Source organism: Salvelinus sp. IW2-2015, linkage group LG36 (assembly GCF_002910315.2).
Source record: "Salvelinus sp. IW2-2015 linkage group LG36, ASM291031v2, whole genome shotgun sequence".
NCBI lineage: Eukaryota > Metazoa > Chordata > Actinopteri > Salmoniformes > Salmonidae > Salvelinus > Salvelinus sp. IW2-2015.
In genome coordinates, this window is record NC_036875.1 from 12514710 (window position 1) to 12535074 (window position 20365).

At 46.6% G+C, this 20365-nt stretch overlaps 1 protein-coding gene across 1 annotated transcript in view; it reads left to right on the plus strand.

Moving 5' to 3' along the window:
• stxbp5l (syntaxin binding protein 5L) overlaps positions 1-20365 on the plus strand; it is a 310130-nt gene that overhangs the window by 44933 nt on the left and 244832 nt on the right. The window contains 1 exon segment of the mRNA XM_023981480.1: positions 4052-4149. Coding sequence (XP_023837248.1) covers positions 4052-4149 — 98 coding nt within the window.

The window sequence follows — 20365 nt, forward strand, 5'->3', positions numbered from 1 at the left end:
AATAAGGCATGGATTTCACACCTCTTCTCTCTCTCTCTCTCTCTCTCTCTCTCTCTCTCTCTCTCTTCTCTCTCCCTTTCTCTCTCGCTCTCTTCAGCCTCTCTCTCTCTCTCTCACAGCTTGTATGATCTCTCTCTCTCTCGCTCTCGGCTCTCAAGCCTCTCTTCTCTAGCTTGTTATTCTCTCCATCTCTCTCTCTCTCTCTTCTTCCTCTCTCTCGCTCACTCTCAGCCTCTCTCCCTTTCTCCTCTTCAGCTGTAGATCACGTCTCTTCTGTATCTCTCCGCATCCTCTCGCTCTCACCTCTCTCTCTCTCGCTTTATTCTTTCTCTCTCTCCTCTTCCTCTCTCTCGCTCTCTCAGCCTCTTCTGCTCTCGGGCTCATGGGCCTTGGGTGTACTGAATCTCGGTACTCGTCTCTCCCGGTCGTGCGGTTTCCTCTCACTCTCTCTTCTCTCTATCTATCGTCTCCTCCGTTCGTCTCGACTCGTCCTCTCTCTCTCTCGGGGGTCCGTCTCTCTGCGGCCTCGTCGACTACATCTCAGCCCTCCTCTGTCTCTTCCAGTTCCCTAGTATTTGATCTCTCTGGTTCCGCTTGTTCTCTTTCTCTATCTCTCTCTCCTTCTCTCTCTCCCTCTGCTCCCTCCAAACCCCTTCTTCCCCCTCTAGTCCTCTCTCTCTCTCAGCTTGTATGACGCTCTCTCTCGGTCTCTCAGTCTCAAACACACAGCTTTTATGACCACTCAATCATCATTCATTCAGCCTGTTTTGTTTGGTAGCCCTGGGCCATCCTAAATTTTCACGGCCTGGCCTCTTTGGTGCTTCTCGAGTGCCCTGTGCACGCGCGGCTTGTATTTTTGCCTGCTGGCTCGGGGCTCACGCTCGGCCTGGGGTGGCGGAGCTCCCGCCTCTTCGTGTTGCCCGTGTGTTCCGCTTCCTTCGTTGCTCCGTCGTTGTTCTTGTCTTTTCCGTTGTTCATGCTCTCATATCCGGGTGTGCCTTGTGACCCCCCTGTCTGCAGCAGTGACCCTGATTTCCCCTGTGGTGCTCTGTTGTTCCTTTGGCCCTTTCATGGCGCGCTCTTGTTCGCCCGCTCTGACCTGGGTGTCACCCTTTTGCGCGGCTCCCTGTCTGCACCCACACCGACGCCAGTGTCGACTTCGACTGCGCCATGGTTTCAGCCTTTGCGTGCCATCATGTCTCCGATGGGCTCTGACTGTATATCATAATTCCACCTCCCAGCATAGCACTCTTCACGACTCTTTGCATGCATTCAGTATACATCACGCTCTTTACATTTCCCACCCTGTGCCTACTCCGCTTCCTGCCCTCGACCTACCTGTCGGAGTGGCACTCTATAGTGCCCACTCTATGGCTTCGCTTTTCGATACACTGGAAGGCCCCAGACTGTGGACACTGCTGTCACATCTCATTCCACTCATGGGCTTAATTTGGGAGTTGGTCCTTTTGCTGCTTTACAGCCTCCCACCTTCTGGGGGCTTTTCCTCTGATGTTGGCAAACCTTGCTGGGGGACTTGCTTACATTCAGCCCAGAGCATGTGAGGTGATGTTGGGCGATTGGGCCCCTGGGCCTTTCGGCCCATAGCGGGTTTCTTCATCCAAGGTGGTTGCTTGGGGTGAGGTCGCGGTTCTGTGCCGGCCAGTCCCGTCTACGTTCTTCCCCCCGGCTTCGACATTTTTGTCTGGCCCTCGTATTTGTGGCACGGGCATTGGCCTCCCACCTGGTTGCCAAGTTGGCGACTCACATGGGCGCCATGTTTTATGTTTGTCAAGCATACAGATTTCCCTCTCACACTGGACATAGCTAGCCGGACCCCATGACAGACAGCCCAGACCCATTCTCCTCCTCAACCAACCGTCCCCGTTTGCAACTCTGCATTCGGGGAGGTAAGCGTACTCCCTGCAATCAACCACATCCAGATTTGTCGATGGAATGCCAAGATGGTGAAGCGTGAAATTCATCACTCCAGAAGAAATACGTTTCCATTGCTCCAGAGTCCTATGGCGACAAGCTTTACACACTCAGCGACGCTCGCATTCGCTGCATGGAAACCCATTTCATAAGCCCGACCCACAGTTTTTGGCTGACGTTGCTTCCGGAGGCAGTTAGAATCGGAAGTTAGTGTTGCAACCGAGTAGAGACAATTTTTCGAGCTACGCGCTTCAGACTCGCAGTCCGTTCTGTGCGCTTGTGTGGACTACACTTGCGGCTGAGCTGTTGTTGCTCCTAGACGTTTCACTTCCCCTAACATCACTTACAGTTGACGGAGGCAGGTCTAGCAGGGCATGAGATTTGACGAAGGACTTGTTGGAACAGGTGGCTTTCTTTATGACGGTGTCCACATAGAAAGTCAGCTGGAGCTGCTTAAGTACGGGCATTCTACTGCATGTTTGTCTATGAAGATATGATGTGTGCTCGATTTTTATACACCTGTCAGCACGGGTTGTGGCTGAAATAGCAATCCACATTTGAAGGGGGGTGTCCAATCTTTTGTAATGATGTGGTGAGTGCCCATCTAGAATGCTTAGCAGAGGAATGCAAGATTTTAGTTACTATGAATAATTAAAGAGTAAAACTTAGCTTATTATTTCAAACCCATCACTTTGCCCAATTAACTCGCTGACAGACTTGGGCAAAACATAGTTATGTCATATAGAAATGAAATAAAAGATCCAATGCAGCATTTTTATCTCAATATCAAATAGATTTATGTGTAAAGCATTATTCCCATAATTGATTTGTTTTCATTAAAATTGGTTCCAAAGAACAAATCGGCTTCTTAGAAAAGAAGCAATTTTTCAACATAAATTTCGCTAGGACTGTCTGGGAGTGTTTGAGTGGGAAAGGGAAATTAGCTGTTTGGCAGAGGAGGTTGTAACTCTCTTTCTTATTTGCTATTAAACTAATTCACTTTCATGGTGGCGTCACAATGGAACGGCCAAAACTTCTTCCCACAAAAACAGGCTGAAACTTAGAGTTGCTTTTTTCAACAGCTTTACCCTAAAGACCTTATCTAATTTACACAATTTAAAGTATTTATTCCAACCTCATAGTGTGAAATATATATAAAACACAAGGAAATCACATTTTTTGACTGCACTGGTCTTTAATTAGGATATGTTGACAGGTACATTTTTATTGTGTTATCATAGATGTTCAACAGTTTGTCAGGGGGTTTTTGTAGTGTCTCTGGGGATTTTATTTGACATTTGAGTTTACATGTGCATGGGGAATGCTAGATTGCTGAGTTAGCAGAATGAAAACTGCATAAATAAACTATAATTTTGCTCTATCTCATTCATTCAGCCTGTTGTTTGGTAGCCCTGCTCCAATTTCATGTTTATGAATTAAAGATGAGAGGACAGAGACGGTGTTGCCATAATTCAGCCAAACACAGGAGCTAGTCTGAATGGAAACAAATGAACAGGGCCACTGCTGGGTTTCCTGGGAGGCCATTGGATAACACACAGCTTAATTGTCCATCCAACACAGTCATTGGAAAGTTGTTGTCGCCTCTATGGATTTCAGCACAGTGCAGACAGCGGACAGCGTCAATGCATATATTCCAGCACCACCCTGTTTGGACAGTTCTGGTATGATTACCAGTATAGATTCTGGGCAGTGACAGCATTGATTTCAGCACCACTGCTAGCGGACAGCGCCCATGCAGATTTAAACACCAGTCTTAGTTGACTGGGGAAAGAGCTGCTGAATATTTCAGCACCACGGACAGCAGCTCAGTGTAGACTCTTGCTGTTTACCTATTCTAGAAGCCTTTTCTTCCTTTTCTGTTTTCTGATCTCTAATGGGCTCTTGCTCCTGATTCATTACTGCTATTTCAGTCTATCTTTAGGTGTTTGTTTGTCTCTGATTAATCTATTTATCTATTTTAGTAATAAAATAAAAATAGTTTTCCTACATACTGATCACAATTCCATAACATATGTACACATTTACCAATTTCTAACTCWAAAAATGTGTATTGAATGTGAATGGTAATTAAAGTGTGTTTGTGTTTTTCCTATTCCAGACGGTGCGCCATGGCTTCCCGTACCAGCCCACCTGCCTGGCCTTCGATCCTGTCCAGAAGATCCTGGCCATCGGCTCCAGAACAGGAGGCATACGGATGTATCCTTTCCTTGTTCTTCATCCCTCCCTCCCCTGACTTGTCGTTCTGTGTTGCAATGCTGTCATGGCTGTCATTTCACAGAGTCAAACCTGTCCGTTCACCTGCTCCCAGGAGGCACCTGGGCCGGATGTGGTGGACGTGTAGCGCCTCAGGTAGGAGATTATACTCTCATACATCCAGCCTCATTCTGCTCATACCCATCAGCCACTGGGGATCGGCACGGAGCCAGGTGGATGGGCCTGACAATAACGTCAGTGATAGACACCAGCAAATCTGACTAGCTACTGAGGGAGAGAAAAGTGTGTATGTGTGTGCTTGGAAGAGAGAGAGTATGTTTGTGTGAGAGATAGAGGGAGAGATAGAGAGAGGGAACGGGAAGAGAGAGAGAGATTTGTGATGGTACAGAGAATAGCTAATGAAAAAAGAAAATGTGATTTGAATAAATTATCGGCTGGGCCAAAATTAGATCACTCACTCACTGACTCACTCACTCACTGACTCCACTTCCTGACTCAACTCACTCACTACTCACTCACTCACTCACTCACTCACTCACTCACTCACTCACTCACTCAACTCACGTCCACTCACTCACTCACGGTCACATCCTTCACTCACTCATTCCTCTTGCCCTCTCTTCCACTCTCTCTCTCTGGACTGTAGCAGAGGCTTTGATTAAGCACTGACTGGAGGGAAGAGCTCCAGGTTCCGTATGAATGGAGACCCGTGATGGATTACATTAGCATGAAAAGACTAAACACAATACCACCGCCTCTCTCTCATGTGGCTGTCATTCAGTTCCATCTCTCTATTCCTTTCATTCTTTCTTTCCCTCATTCTTCCCTCCCACTTTCATCTCCTCTTCTCTTTCCATTTCTCTTCTTTTTTTCTCTACCCCTCTTACTCTCCTCTCTCTCCCTTCTTTCTCTGTTCTTCCTGTGCTTTGAAAGTGTCTGGGTATAGACTAGAGGATACATGTCAACACCTAACGTGGCTGTTCTTTGTCTAGGTCCATAATGGCCCTCTTTTCTCTCTGTCTTTGTTGTGTCCATGGAGTCTCTCTCTCTCTCTCTCTCTCTCTCTCTCTCACCACGCATGCACACGCATGCACACACACCACACACACAACACACACACACACCACACACACCACACACACCACACAACACACACCACAACACACACCACACCCTGCTCTATACAAACACTATCGTCTTCTCCAGATGACATGATGACATTGAAACAGTCCCCGTTATTACAGGTGCATTGTATTATTCATCATCTGATAGTAGGTCGGACAGAAGTGGGTGTGGTTTAAAGTTTTGATGGTCGTGATTGGACGGAAATTGGACAAGGGGTGTGATTTTCAGACGTGTTGTTACACCTTATCAGCTGTTTGTTACTCGCAATCTGTCTCCTTACCAGTTTTTGTTTAGTCTTAGTCTTGAATCAGCCTTATTTTCTTACTCCTCTCATTCTCCCTCCCTCTCCTCTCCCTCCCTACTCTCCCTCTCCCTCCCTCCTACTCTCCCTCTCTCTCCCTCCCTCCTACTCTCCCTCTCCCTCCCTCTCCCTCCCTCCTATTCTCCCTCTCCCTCCTTCCCACTCCCCCCTCCCTCCACTCTCATTCTCCCTCCCCCTACTCTCCTCTCCCTCCCTCCCTCCTACTCTCCCTCTTCCCTCCCTCCCTCCCTCCCTCCCTCCCTCCCTCCCTCCCTCCCTCCCTCCCCTCCCTCCCTCCCTCCTCCTCCCTCCCTCCCTCCCTCCCTCCTCCTCCCTCCCTCCCTCCCTCCCTCCCTCCCTCCCACTCTCCCCCCCTCCCACTCTCCCCTCCCCCACTCTCATTCTCCCTCCCTCCCCATCTCCTCTCTCCCTCCCCTCCCTCCTCCCACTCCATTCTCCCTCCCTCCCACTCTCCCTCTCCCTCCTCCCACTCTCCCTCCCTCCCTCCTCTCTCCCTCTCCCTCCCTCTCCCTCATTTCACTGCATCTCTATTATTTCCAATCTCTCTGACTCATGTCTTCAGATGGTGATTTCCCCTGCCTGCCTGCTATAGCAGCACATTGGCACCAGGTAGAAATATATATTTTCTTCCTGTTAAAAAAATCCTTATTGATCTCCGAAGTTAAACATTCAGATGAGAGTATTGAGTATTGAATTGTGTGTGTCTGTGTGCACCGTGCCGGTACACTCCCCATGTAATTCATTTCAAGGACGCTCGTGTGTGTGTGTGTGTGTGTGTGTGTGTGTGTGTGTGTGTGTGTGTGTGTGTGTGTGTGTGTGTGTGTGTGTGTGTGTGTGTGTGTTGTGTGGGGTGGGTGGGTGGGGGTGTGGTGTGTGGTCGTGTGGTGCGTGTGTGGGTGTGATCAATATTGTTGCTGATTTCTGGACCAAATCCCTCACATGGACTCCCACAGAGTCAGAAAGCCCTGTCACCCTATCTGTGGCTGAAGGAATGATCAATACATTGATCATGATTGGTTAGATAATCCTAATTGATTAGTGAATCTGGTGACCTAGTTCAGAATCTAGATTTCCTTCCAAAAGTAAYTGTTTATCATGAGAGGCTCATACATAATACCTAGTTCTGCCAGAATGATTCAAATCTCACATTTCTGGTAAATAGAACACAGTACAAATTAGCTCAAAATAGGAAAAATCATACATTTATATGATTTGTTTTTCCTATTCAGCAAAGTGGGGGAATAGGGCTTGAAATATTTAAACTGCTTTCTAATTAATGTATTTTTTTAACCCTTATTTTACCAGGTAAGTTGACTGAGAACACGTTCTCATTTACATCAACTACCTGGGGAATAGTTACAGGGGAGAAGAATGAGCCAATTGGAAGCTGAGGATGATTAGGTGGCCATGATGTTATGAAGGCCAGATTGGGAGTTTAGCCAGGACACCAGGGTTAACACCCCTACTCTTACTATAAGTACCATGGGATCTTTAGTGACCACAAAGAGCCTGGACACATGTTTAACATCCCATCCCGAAAGATGTTAAATATAGTAACAATCAAATTATAAACGACTTACTGTAACATTTCACCTTTCTTTTAACTGTAAAATAAAGATGATCATACATAGTGACAGTACAAATTAATAACATTTCATATAACTGACGACAGAGAATGTTCTGCAAAGCGTCCTCTGAATGAAGCAGAGTCTCCATTCAAATGCCCGTTGACTCGTTACAACTTCAGTTTTAAGCATGAAGTGATTTCGTCCCTCTGTGACCAAGTCTTGTTTCGTTTGGTCTTGTTTCAATTCTACAAAATGATTTGTAATTGTTTATGTTCAGCGCTCTAAATTCATCTGAGAACATCCCAGTGAGATCCGACACACATCAATAGACACGCGCTGGTCTGGCCTTTTGAGGAAATATAAACCACGTGGGTCTGTGACTCTCGCAGCCAGAGAAAATCGATCCTTTGTCTGGATAGGTCAGAAAATGTGACGCGGCACTCCCTATGCAAATGAGGTGTCAGATTTCACAGGCTGCATGTCAGCTGACAGCAAGTAATGTTGTGCCATTCACAGAGTGCTCTGTACACCAAAAATGTCGTTCGAAACTGTTTCAGAACCGCTCAAAGTTCCCTAAATAGAGGACTTTAAATCTATAGCTCAGTAGGTAAAGCATGGCGCTTGCAATGCCATGATAGTGGGTTCAATTCCCGGGACCACGCAAATGTAAAGAATTGATGCGTACCTGACTGTAAGTTGCTCAACATAAAAGCGTCCGCTAAATTACATATATTAATATTATAAATATATCATAATGCTCCCCTGTACTGCATGGGTCCATTGTGAATATCCTACTGGTAGTGTTGCTGTAGAACTGGCACAGGCCCTACTCTGGTGTCTGTGAGTGGTGCATAATGATGATGTCATCGATGCTGGGGCTAGCAGACGGTCACTCTGCAGTGGGACCACCCTGTGACTAGATCCCAGAGGAGCTGCTGGTACAGACGTCACTCTCAGCAGTGGGACCCCCTCAGGACTAGATCCCAAGAGCTGCAATGGCTGGCAGACTGTCTCTCTGCAGTGGACACCCAGTCGACTGACCAGAGAGCTGCTGGCTGGCAGACTGCGATCTCTCTGGCAGTGGGACACCCAGTGACCTAGATCCAGGAGCTGCTGCTGGCTGGCAGGACGCGTTACTCTGCAGTGGGCCCCCTCCTGACTAGATCCAGAAGAGCTGCTGGCGGCAAGACTGTCTCTCTGCAAGTGGGACACACCCAGTGACTAGATCCAGAGAAGCTGCTGGGCTGGGCAGACTGTCACTGCAGGGGAACCACCCAGTGACCTATGATCTCAGACGAGCTGCTGGTGGCAGACTGTCACTCTGCCAGTGGACACCCAGTGACTAGATCCAGAGAGCTGCTGGCTGGCAGACTGTCACTCTGCAGTGGGACCCCCAGTGACTAGATCTCCAGAGAGCTGCTGGCTGGCCAGACTGTCACTCTGCAGTGGACCCCAGTGACTACGATTCCAGAGACTGCTGGCTGGCAGACTGTCACTCTGCAGTGGGACCCCTCCAGTGACTAGATCCCAGAGAGCTGCTGGCTGGCACGACTGTCACTCTGCAGTGGGACCACCCAGTGACTAGATCCCAGAGAGCTTGCTGGCTGGCAGACTGTCACTTCTGCTCAGTGGGACCACCCAGTGCATGATCCCAGAGAGCTGCTGGCTGGCAGGACTGGTCACTTGCAGTGGGACCCCCTCAGTGACTAGATCCCAGAGAGCTGCTGGCATGGCTAGACTGTTACTCCTGCGCAGTGGAGACCCCCTCAGTGACTGATCCCAGAAGAGCTGCTGGCTGCGAGACTGTCTCTCTGGTCGTGGGACCAGCCAGTGACTAGAATCCAGCAGTGGCTGCTGGCTGGCCGACTGTCACTTGCAGTGGCGACCACCCAGTGACTGATCCCAGAGAGCTGCTGGCTGGCAGCGACTGTCCAACTCGCAGTGGGACCACCCAGTGACTAGATCCCAAGCGAGCTTGCTGGCTGGCAAGACTGGTCCACTCTGCAGTGGGACCACACCAGTGACTAGATCCCAGAGGCTGCCTGGGCTGGCAGACTGTCACTCTCTGCAGATGGACCCCCTTCCAGTGGACTAGATCCCTGACAGTTACTGAGATCTGGTCAACAGGCCCGCCACCGCGTGATTTAGACCGTGAGTGTGTCGTGGTTGAAAGACCCTACAATCATCAAAAACTTGTGTGTCATCTTCAGCAGAACTGAAACAGACAATTCGTTTTTTAGTGTATGCCAGTGCACTCACATTTTGTTCGAATTCTATGTGTGTGTGGTGTGTTGTGTGTGTTGTGTGTGTATCATTCTCTGTGTCTTTGTATGTATCTGTCTGTCACTGCATCTGTGCGGTGTAGCTGTCTAGTACTGGTGTCTATGTTGTATCTGTCTGTCTGTCTGTCTGTTACTGTGTCTATGTGTATCTGGTCTGTCTGTCTGTCGTTCTGTCTCTGCGTCTTTGTGTGTAGCTGTCTGTTACTTTGTCTAGTCTGTCTGGTCTGTCTGTCTGTCCTGTCTGTCTGTCTGTCTGTCTGTCTGCGTCTGTCTGTCTGTCTGTTCTGTCTGTCTGTCTGTCTGTCTGTCTGGTCTGTCTGTCTGTCGTGTCTGTCTGTCTGTCTGTCGTCTGTCGTCTTCTGTCTGTCTGTCTGTCTGTTCTTCTGTCTGTCTGTCTGTCTGTCTGTCTCTGCATCTGTGTGTGTAGCTGGTCGTTACTGTGTCTATGTGTATCTGTCTGTTACTGTGTCTATGTGTTATCTGTCTGTCTGGTCTGTCTGTCTGTCTGTTCTCTGCGTTTTGGGTATCTGGTCGTCTGTCTCTGCGTCTGTGTGTATGAGGTGTTTGACATTTCCTGTTATTCCTGCCGTAACATGCTGGATTGGAAAATGGCTTTTTCAATAAAGGCCAGGTAATAGAATCCTCTTCCTTCTGATGGACCAGTCACTTCTCATCACAGCCTATCAACAGACACACCGACCGTCCTGACAGTCACTTTCTCATCACAGCGATCAACAGACACACGACCGATCTGTCCATCACTTCTCATCCACTGAACCAGCACCACGACCGACCTGACACTTCTCATCACAACAAATCACACAGATACATTGACCAGCCAACCGACCGGCTCCACAACCTATTGGGAGAGAGAGGAGGGAGAGAAATAGAGAAAAGGGAGCTGCAGGAAGGGGAAGAAGGAAAGAGTGGAGGGTATAAGGATGAGAAAAAAAGAGAGCAAATACAGGGAAATAAGGGAACCGAGGAGAAGAGGAGAGCAGGGTTTAGGATGAGAGATGAAGGGTGAAAAGGGGTGCCTGAGAAGAGGGAATAGGAGGAGGAAGGAGGAGGAAATAAAAGAATGGTAAGCAGAAGGATGCAGAAAGTCAATTTACAGTCTACCCTGATGATAGGGCCGTTGCTGGGCTGTGATATTGAGTAACAGCCAGATTGTAGGACATAGACTGTACAGATATGTTGCCTGGTGGTTATTGTAGAGTGTGTCTGTGCCTGCCTGCGTGTGTGTGTGTGCTGATGAAGTGTATTTGTAGCCATGGTCTGCCTGGTCGTTTGCAAGCGCGGACGTGCTGGATTCACTGCAGCTCCTCTCTCCCATCAAACTAACGTCCTAATAATGGTTCTGGCACCCGTGTGGACGGCACACACACACACCACACACACACACACACACACACACATCACACACACACACACACACACACACACACACACACACACACACACACACACACACACACACACACACACCACACACACACACACACACCCACACACACACTCACACACACACACACGCCGGACAACTGTCAGAACATCCAGCCAGGCAGTGTGTGTGTATGTGTATCTACAGTAAACATCGTGTGCTGTGTTTGCTGTCAGCTCTGTAGCCCACCATTGAGTCATCACAATGCTTCCAGAAAGATATTTCCAACAACACACAGCAGCAGCAGTATAGACACAACGAGACATCCCACAGTGGTTGCAGTGACAGCTGCCATACTCGTCCTGTCACAGCACTTTGTGACAGTATTGCAGTACAGCCAGGGTGAATAGGGACGATGACGATGACGATGACGATGACAATGACAATGATAGCCACCTTGCTTCTCTGCCTCTCTCTGCTGACTCCAGTCCTATAGCCAGGACGTCTGTTCTATTCACTGGCTATATGATAGACTCACCGTGGCGTCGTATCTGTACAGAGAGATAATGTCGATATATTTGCTAGCAATATTGTCTTCTTTGGTATGGTAGAGTGCCACTGGGCTATTTAATGTATCCACACATTAGACCCACCGTGCAGTCACATCGGTACAGGGATAAACGTGGCTACAGTACACCATGATAGCAGAAGTACTGGCAGGATACGTGAGCCACGGTCTGTGGTAGGCTTGAGTGTCACTGAGCGATTTGATGTAGCCACACAATGCTATCAGCTTCAGTGAATGATATGATACATTCTCTAGGGCTAGGACATCAGCAATATTATTGTACTCTACTGGCTATATGATACTCTCTGTTGTTTAGCAACTGCATGGAGCTGGTATAYGATCTATGTAGTGGTATTTGGTGGTATATACACTACATTACTAAAAGTATGTGGACACCTGCTCGTCAAACATCTCATTCCAAAATCATGGTCATTAATATGGTGTTGGTCCCCCCCTTTGCTGCTTTCCACTAGATGTTGGAAAATTGCTGCGGGGACTTGCTTCCATTCATTCACAAAAGCATTAGTGTGGTYGAGCAATGATGTTGGGYGATTAGGCCTGGCTCGTAGTCGGCATTCCAATTCATCCCAAAGGTGTTCGATGGGGTTGAGGTCAAGGCTCTGTGCAGGCTAGTCAAGTTCTTAAACACCGATCTCGACAAACCATTTCTGTATCAACCTTGCTTTGTGCATGGGGGCATTGTCATGCTGAAACAGGAAAGGGCCTTCCCCAAACTGTTGCCACAAAGTTGGAASCACAGAATCATCTAGAATGTCATTGTATGCTGAAGCATTAAGATTTCCCTTCACTGGAACTAAGAGACCTAGCCTAAACCATGAAAAACAGCCCCAGACCATTATTCTGCCTCCACCATACTTTACAGTTGGCACTATGCATTTGGGCAGGTAGCGTTCTCCTGGCAGCCGACAAACCCAGATTTGTGCGTCGGACTGGCAGATGGTGAAGGGTCATTCATCATTTTAGAGAACACGTTTCCAATGGCGGCGAGCTTTACACCACTCCAGCTGACGCTTGGCATTGCACATGGTGATCTTAGGCTTGTGTGCGGCTCCTCGGCCATGGAAACCCATTTTATGAAGCTCCCGATGAACAGTTATTGTGCTGACGTTGCTTCCAGAGGCAGTTTGGAACTCGGTAGTGAGTGTTGCAACCGAGGACAGATGATTTTTACGCGCTTCGGCACTCGGCGGTCCTGTTCTGTGAGCTTGTGTGGCCTGTCATTTCGCGGCTGATCCGTTGTTGCTCCTAGACATTTCCACGTCACAATAACAGCACTTACAGTTGACCGGGGCAGCTTTGGCGTATGTGTTATTTCATCGTTTTGATGTCGTCACTATTATTCTGCAATGTAGAAAATKGTAAAAATGAAGCAAAACCCTTGAATGAGTAGCTATGTCCAACCTTTTGACTGGTACTGTAGATATATATGGAGCGTGCTACTCTCTTTATTTTTCTATCTTCCAGTTTATTCTCCGTTAGTCAGCACCTCCACACTAAGTAATATTCTCTGGGGGTGCTCCAGCTCACGGTTTTAATTAGAAAATTCCATCCCAACAATATAGAAATCTTCCATCATATGCCCAGTACCTAAAAGATCAACCCCTCCTGCAACRATGACGACCGCCCTGTAGCTTTAACATTTAGTGATGAAGACCTTTGAAAGGCTTTTTCTACTACCACTCTCTCTACTCWCTACTCTCTGTTATCATCTATGCATTGCCACTTTAATAACCCCTACCTRCATGTACATCATTTCCTYAACTACCTCGACACCGGTRCCCCCGCACATTGACACATTGACTCTGTACCGGTACCCCCTGTATATAGCCCCGCTATTGTTATTTACTGCTGCTCTTTAGTTATTTGTTATTCTTATCTCTTACTTTTGTTTGGGGGGGGGGGGTATTTTTTTCAAACCGTATTGTTGGTTAAGGGCTTGTAAGTAAGCATTTCACTGTAAGGTCTACCTACACCTGTTGTATTCTGCGCATGTGGCAAATACAATTTGATTTGATGTGATTCTTTGCCAGCTACAAAAGGAGKTATGCTCTTCCACAGACCCACTYCAGACCCACTCCAGTTTGCCTACAAGCAGCACAGGGGTGTTGATGATTCACTCCTATCCCTACTGCACAGTGCCTACACCCACATGGAGAAGCCCAAAACTGCCAGGATGGTATTTGTGGATTTCTCTAGTGCCTTCAATACAGTASAGCTTAACTTAACGGGTCAAAAGCTCCAGAACATGAATTTCAATCGACATCTGATTCTCTGGGTCCTCTCCTTCCTGACAAATAGACACCAGCCGGTCAGATTCAACCGCCRCTGCAGCTCATCCAGAACCATCTGTACAGGATCACCACGATGCTCTGTCATCTCGCTGGTGTTATTCACYCTCTACACAGACGACTGTAGGAGCTCGGACCCAGATATGACGTTGATTAAGTACTTGGAGGATAGAGTTATAATGGACACATGTAAATCAGAGACSTCCAGGCTACAATCTACAGGTTTTCCCTCTGGTGTAGCCAGAACTACCTGGATCTCAACTCAAACAAAATACCTGGTTACTGACTTCAGAAGAAACCACCCTCCCACCCCAGCACTGGAGATTAACGACCAGGTCATTGAGTGAGTGGAGGACTATAACTACTTAGCAGCCATCATCGACAACAAGCTCTCCTTCAAAAAGGAACACAGAACAGATTCACTCTGTCAACAACGGCTGTTCTTTTTACAGAAATTGAGGACGTTTAATGTACACCAATCCATCCAAGCATTTAATAAATTCTTCATAGCAACCATCTTATCTTTTAATATTGAGGGGTGGTTTGGTGCTCTAGGGAACACTAGTCAGAACCCAATGAACAGGGTAATACAAATCAGTGGGAAGGTCATTGGAGAAAGCCAGGAACCCTTCAGTGACATCTCTTAAAAAAAAAAAAAAACGAGTGAGGAAAAGGGGAACAAATAGCCTTAGACAGGGGCGGCAGGTAGCCTAGTGGTTAGAGCGTTGGGCCAGTAACCGAATGGTTGCTAGATCGGGTCCCTGAGCTGACAAGGTAAACATCTGTTGTTCTGCCCCTGTACAAGGCAGTTGTTCAGGGGCAGAACGCTGTTCTTAGGCCGTCTTTGTAAATAAGAATTTGTTCTTAAGTGACTTGCCTAGTTAGATAAAAGAATGACGCACACACTCCATGACCAGTACCTTCTGGGCACAGATATAGATCTCTGGCAAACAAATCTAAAATGGCAGCTTCTAGTTTTGTCCCATCAAACTCCTCAACTCTTGAAGTTATTATTTTTTATTTGTATAGTGTACGAAACATTAAGAAGAGCTTCCTAATATTGAGTTGCCCTCAGAACAGCCTCAATTTGTAGGGGCRTGGACTCTACAAGGTGTCGAAAGCGTTCCAAAAGGATGCTGGCCTCATATTGACTCCAGTGCTTCTCACAGTTGTGTCAAGTTGGCTGGACCATTGTTTATACACACGGGAAACTGTTGMGAGTGAAAAACCCATCAGCTTTGCAGTTCTTGACACACTCAAACGGGTGCTCCTGGCACCTACTACCATACCCCGTTCAGCAATACTGAGCAATAGGATACTCTCTAGGTTCCTGATACTGGAGGGTAAACAGTGCTAGTCATCTGTAATACAGCAACACTGAGCAATATGATACACTCCTGCCTCCGGATGTTAGAGGCTACACAGTTCTGGTCAGTCCAGTGGAGGGCTAAACCACGACATGATGGACGTCTACTTCCATATTCATAGTCACACTATGTTTTGACCTKCGCTCACTGAGCGAGTAAGTTACCGGGAACGTATGGATCGCTCTGTTGTGCTCCACCGCAGCACGCATGGGAAWAAGACTGGGCCTGTATTTAAGTCATAAGGCCAGAGAGGTGTGGTATATGGCCAATATACCACGGCTAAGCACTGTTCTTTGGCACGACGCAGCGCGGCACATTGGCCTTTGTTGGCCGTCATTGTAAATAAGAATTTGTTCTTAACTGACTTGCCTAGTTAAATAAAGGTTAAATAAAAAAATATATATATATCACAAACACCCGAGGTGCCTTATTGCTATTATAAACTGTTTACCAACGTAAATAAAGCTGTTCAAATAACTGTTTTGTCGTACACGTGGTATACGGTCTGATAAACCACGGCTGTCAGTCAATCAGCATTCAGGGCTCGAACCACTCAGTTTTAAATGGAAACGAGCAGATGTGTGCTTATCTCTCTCTATTTCGTCCTCTCTGTCTTTGTCTCTTTACACACAACCGATACAAGGGGGACGATTCAACTAGATGTACTATGATTCGCAGCCCCTTTAACTAATTAGTGTAATGACAGTTTTATCATTGCAAGGTGAGTGAAGCATACACTAGGACTGCAATGGAACCGCAGCTGAAATAGAATAGGAATTCATACAGTGTATTTGTAATGCATGGTGATGACTGAATACTCAAGATTATCTGGTGCTTTGGATGTCAGAGACTTTCAATTCGACGAGGTGAACTGGAAACTTCTATTGTGTGTATGAGCTCATAATGCTCATAATCACTAAACAATATAATCCCACTGTTTCAATGTAACCCCACCCTGCAGTGCTAGCTGTTAGGGAGCTCTCGTCTGTGTAGTCCCGCTCTCGCTCTCTCCATCCTTTTCATTCATCTTTATGCATCCTTAGGGGTTCGATCAAGTCTGCCCTTTTCGTTTGAGAGCAAGCTCATTCGTTCCCGCCATGTAGCGCTGTTTTTCGATCCCAATCGACCCGTGCCGCTAGCTTGCCACGCTGCCCTGTGCGCCACGCCACTCTGTTGTTTCTCTCTCTCCTCTCTTTCCTTTTCTTTCTCCTTCTCTTTGTCTTCCATCAATCTGGTCTGTCCAGCTGGAGGAAGTAGGAAGGGTTGCTGGCTCTCTCTCTCTCTCTCTCTCTCTCGCTCTCTCTTGCTCTCTCTCTCTCACTCTCTCTCGTTCTCATTCTCTCAGTAATGTCTCTCTTGCAATATGTTGATTTTATTTATGCAACTACAGTCTTGGCCTCGGTCAAGATAAGCTGAGTTCCCTTCCCTCTCCCTCCGCTCTCCTTCTCTCTCGCTGTTACGCGCTCAACGGGGCATCACGCGCACGTCGCACGAGAGCACAGACACGCGGGACACAACCAAAGGGCGTCGCGCACCCGCACACAACATCACACACGGGCGTGCGCACGCCCAACGACACGAGGCACAGGCACACCACCACACACAGTCACACACCCACACGTCACACACACACACACACACACAATCACACACACATACCACACACCACACACACACACAGACACTACACACACACAGGGGGCCATTCATCATCACACAACACCTCAACACACACACAACAGGTACTATGCTCTATTAATTGTTAGTCATTAGCGAGTCACAGAGAGACGTAAGCCCAGTGACAAGATATGTCAGTTATTTTTCCTGGTGTATTTTCCACACAGTATGTCAGAGCATCCCCAGTTTCTCTGGCAGATGAAGGCAGTGTGAATGTGTGTGTGTTTGTGAGTCTGTCCTCTTTGCTGCCCTGCCTCTAGTCATTGTAACTGCATGGTGTGTGTCTCTGTGTCAAGCTTAATTTCATTCATAATATAAAGAGCATACAGTATGAACGTCCTACCAGAGAGAAAGAGAGAGAGGGGGGGTGTGGCAGGGAGAGAGAGAGAGACAGAGAGGGATAAGGCCCTTCACTCTGATAGTAAAAAATGTCACCGAAGCCTTGGCATACAGACCTCTGCTTATAGACTTCTGTCTTTGATTTGGGGTGATGTTGGGACRGGCTGTGTGTCTGGATGCAGGGTCATCGGGCTGTAATGGAGAGTAGTTGCACTGAAATGACTCCCTTTTGATTGGTGGTTGTCATTACCATTGCTGCTTTGCATTATTGTCACAGCTGTTTATGTTACTGTTGTTGATGCTCTTCTTGTTGCTGTTACTCGTAGACAGCAGATCGTTTAATTAGTTAAGGATGATAATGGATTGGATGTTTACAGTATAAGGGTGTTGTAAAGAACACAGTGGGAGASAGAGTGCTGGTTTCAAGYGCAGGGCGCAGCAGGTGTTTGTTGCAAAGGACCACAGGAAGAGGCAGGTAGCTGGGTCCAGGGGCAGGCAGAAGGTCATACACAGGGGGTCCAAAAGGGCAACGGTACAGGCAGGGAACAGGCTCCTAACGTAGTCCGGGAGATCAGGCAATAGGAAGATAACAGGAAATCCGATAGGCTAAACTACAGGCAGAGAATAGGCAAAAAAGGCGTCGTTAGTGAGGGAGGCAAAAACTATCATACACGGGAGGAGTAAATCACGTGAAACCCAGCGCTCCGAAAGACATGTCACAAAACAAACAATACCTCACAGTGACGGGGTGCAAAGAACTGAACTAAATATTGTGTAATAATGACAGGTGTGTGAAAAGGTGATTAGAATTCAGGTGATTGGGATCTGGAGAGTGAGCTGCGTTCAGGGGATCTAGGTGTTTGAGAGTGTGAGCTGGAAGCAGACGTTACAGGTATAAGGTAATCAGATTTGGAAAAGGAAAATCGGGGGTCCTTTTNTTCAGGGGATCTAGGTGTTTGAGAGTGTGAGCTGGAAGCAGACGTTACAGGTATAAGGTAATCAGATTTGGAAAAGGAAAATCGGGGGTCCTTTTCTCATGACATAAAAAGTCAAACRAGTTTGGTACAGGAGAGTCATACATGTTCCCATACAATTCTGATTGGATACAGCATTTGACTATTGAAATATCAGCCTCATTTTAACTTCAGAGTTGATTTCTTTTTCTTTCTGAGGGCTAATCGGGGACATTTTCGATGACGGCTCTAGCYGGGGACAGGCCACCAAAACCGGGGACTGTCCCCGGAAATCAGGGACGTTAGGTTACCCTAGGGTGGGGACTCACCTCATCTAGCTACCTCCGATGTATAGCATGCATCAGCTCAGTTTCAAATTCCCTTCTTTCCTTCCTTCCTCCTCTTCATCTTGGTCTTACGGTTGTTGTCTGTTCATGCTTGGTCCCGTCTTCCTTCTCCTTCCTCTCCTTCTCATTTCTCCTCCTCCTCCTCTTGGTTGTTGTCTGTTCATGCTTGGTCCTGTCTCCTCCTGAGGGCAGAGGGCTGAGCGGAGTGCTAGAGAGATGCTCTGAACTAATGAAAGGTCAGCAAGATATAAATAGGCACACTGGAAGAAGTAGGGGGAAATGTCACTGGGGTATATAGCCTGTATGTGTGTGCACACTGTACATGTGGATGAGAGAGAGAGAGAGAGAGAGAGAGAGAGAGAGAGAGAGATCTCTACAATATTTATTATTTTCTTTCTGCTCTACAGTACACATTCGACATTTCTATTACTGATTTTGACCTGCTGGCTTTGGTAAAAGCCACATTGCTGTATAGAACTTCATTCTTGTACTCTGAAAAGACCTTGTGGTTCTAATCAATGGTGCTTGTATTCAGACACACAAAGGTCCAAGTACAGCCAACAAAGGCTGTAGGAGAAAAACATGCTTAATGTAGGTCAGAGTCACAGAATGAGGCAGATTTATGGAAAGAACTCATCTTTAGACAGTGTTGGTGTTCTCTGAATAATCAACAAAAATCAACAATGATACATACTTAAAGAAAGAGTGTMTTTTAAGACCACACGGGCTGGGCACCAATTGGTGTATGACACTGAAAGAAAATCAATTAATCAATATTCAACAGCAGATTGAATATGGAAGGCCGACAGTCTGGTCCAACTCTTACGTGTTAGTCCAAAAGGTCTGCAGCAGCTACAGAGATGTCCTTCATCACAGAGGAAGCTCTGTGATTGACAGGTAGAGGCACGTCGAAGAGAACAACAACTATTACAATTGATGAACCTATTCGTCTTGATTAGGTTTCGCCTGATTTAGGAATGTTCTGCTTTGCTGCACGGTGTCTGCCACTTATTYTGGTCAGGTTGYTAKTGTAAAAGAGAAAGTGTTCTCAAGTCTCTCTGACTTAGGTACCTGGTTAAATAAATGTTAAATACATTTAAATAAAAGGTTGGCTGCTGCAGTCGTATCTGCCGAAAGACATGGGATGACTGTTGGACATTGAACAGGTTAAACTGATCAATGCCCGTCAAACACCGAACCGGTTGTATTCACAGGTCGTCGTTGAAAATTACAACCTGTTCTTTACAGAGTTACTTGAATAGATGACGGCTAAATAAATAAATAAATACAAATGTTTTAACTTTATCGTGGCGCCTTTAATCTGTKAGAGGGAGGAAAATACAGGAGAGGAGGAGAAAAGGGAAAGGAAGGTAAACAACATTGTTTTACACAAAACCAAAACATCTACTTCTGCTTTATCCGAATGTTTGCATGTTTCCCCGTCTATTTATTCCACTCTTGTGTTTTTTATGAGGTGTGCGTCAGAATAGGGTGATGATGGAAACATTGTTTAACGGAGACTGTCAGAAAAACGCTTTCATGAAGTCACTCCTTTCTTTTCAATGTTTTTGTCATTTTCTAAGATTCACAGGGTAATTTCAAATAGTATATCTTTTTTTTCTTCCCCAGGATTTTTTTCGCCAGAGGAGAGGAAACAGTGATCAAATTGAGTGCTTTTCTAGTCATTTATCTAGGATAGGCAAAACAATGTGGGACAGGAGGACAGGCAAAAGAGTAAAAACAGAGAAAGAGAGAAAGAAGAAAAGGATAGAGTTTTCAGAGAGAAAAGTGAGAGAAAAGTGGAGTTTTCAGAGAGAAAAGTGAGAGAAAAGTGAAGTATTCATAGAGAAAAATTTAGTATTCAGAGAGAAAATTGGAGTATTCAGAGAGAAAAATTTAGTATTCAGAGAGAAAATTGGAGTATTCAGAGAGAAAAATTTAGTATTCAGAGAGAAAA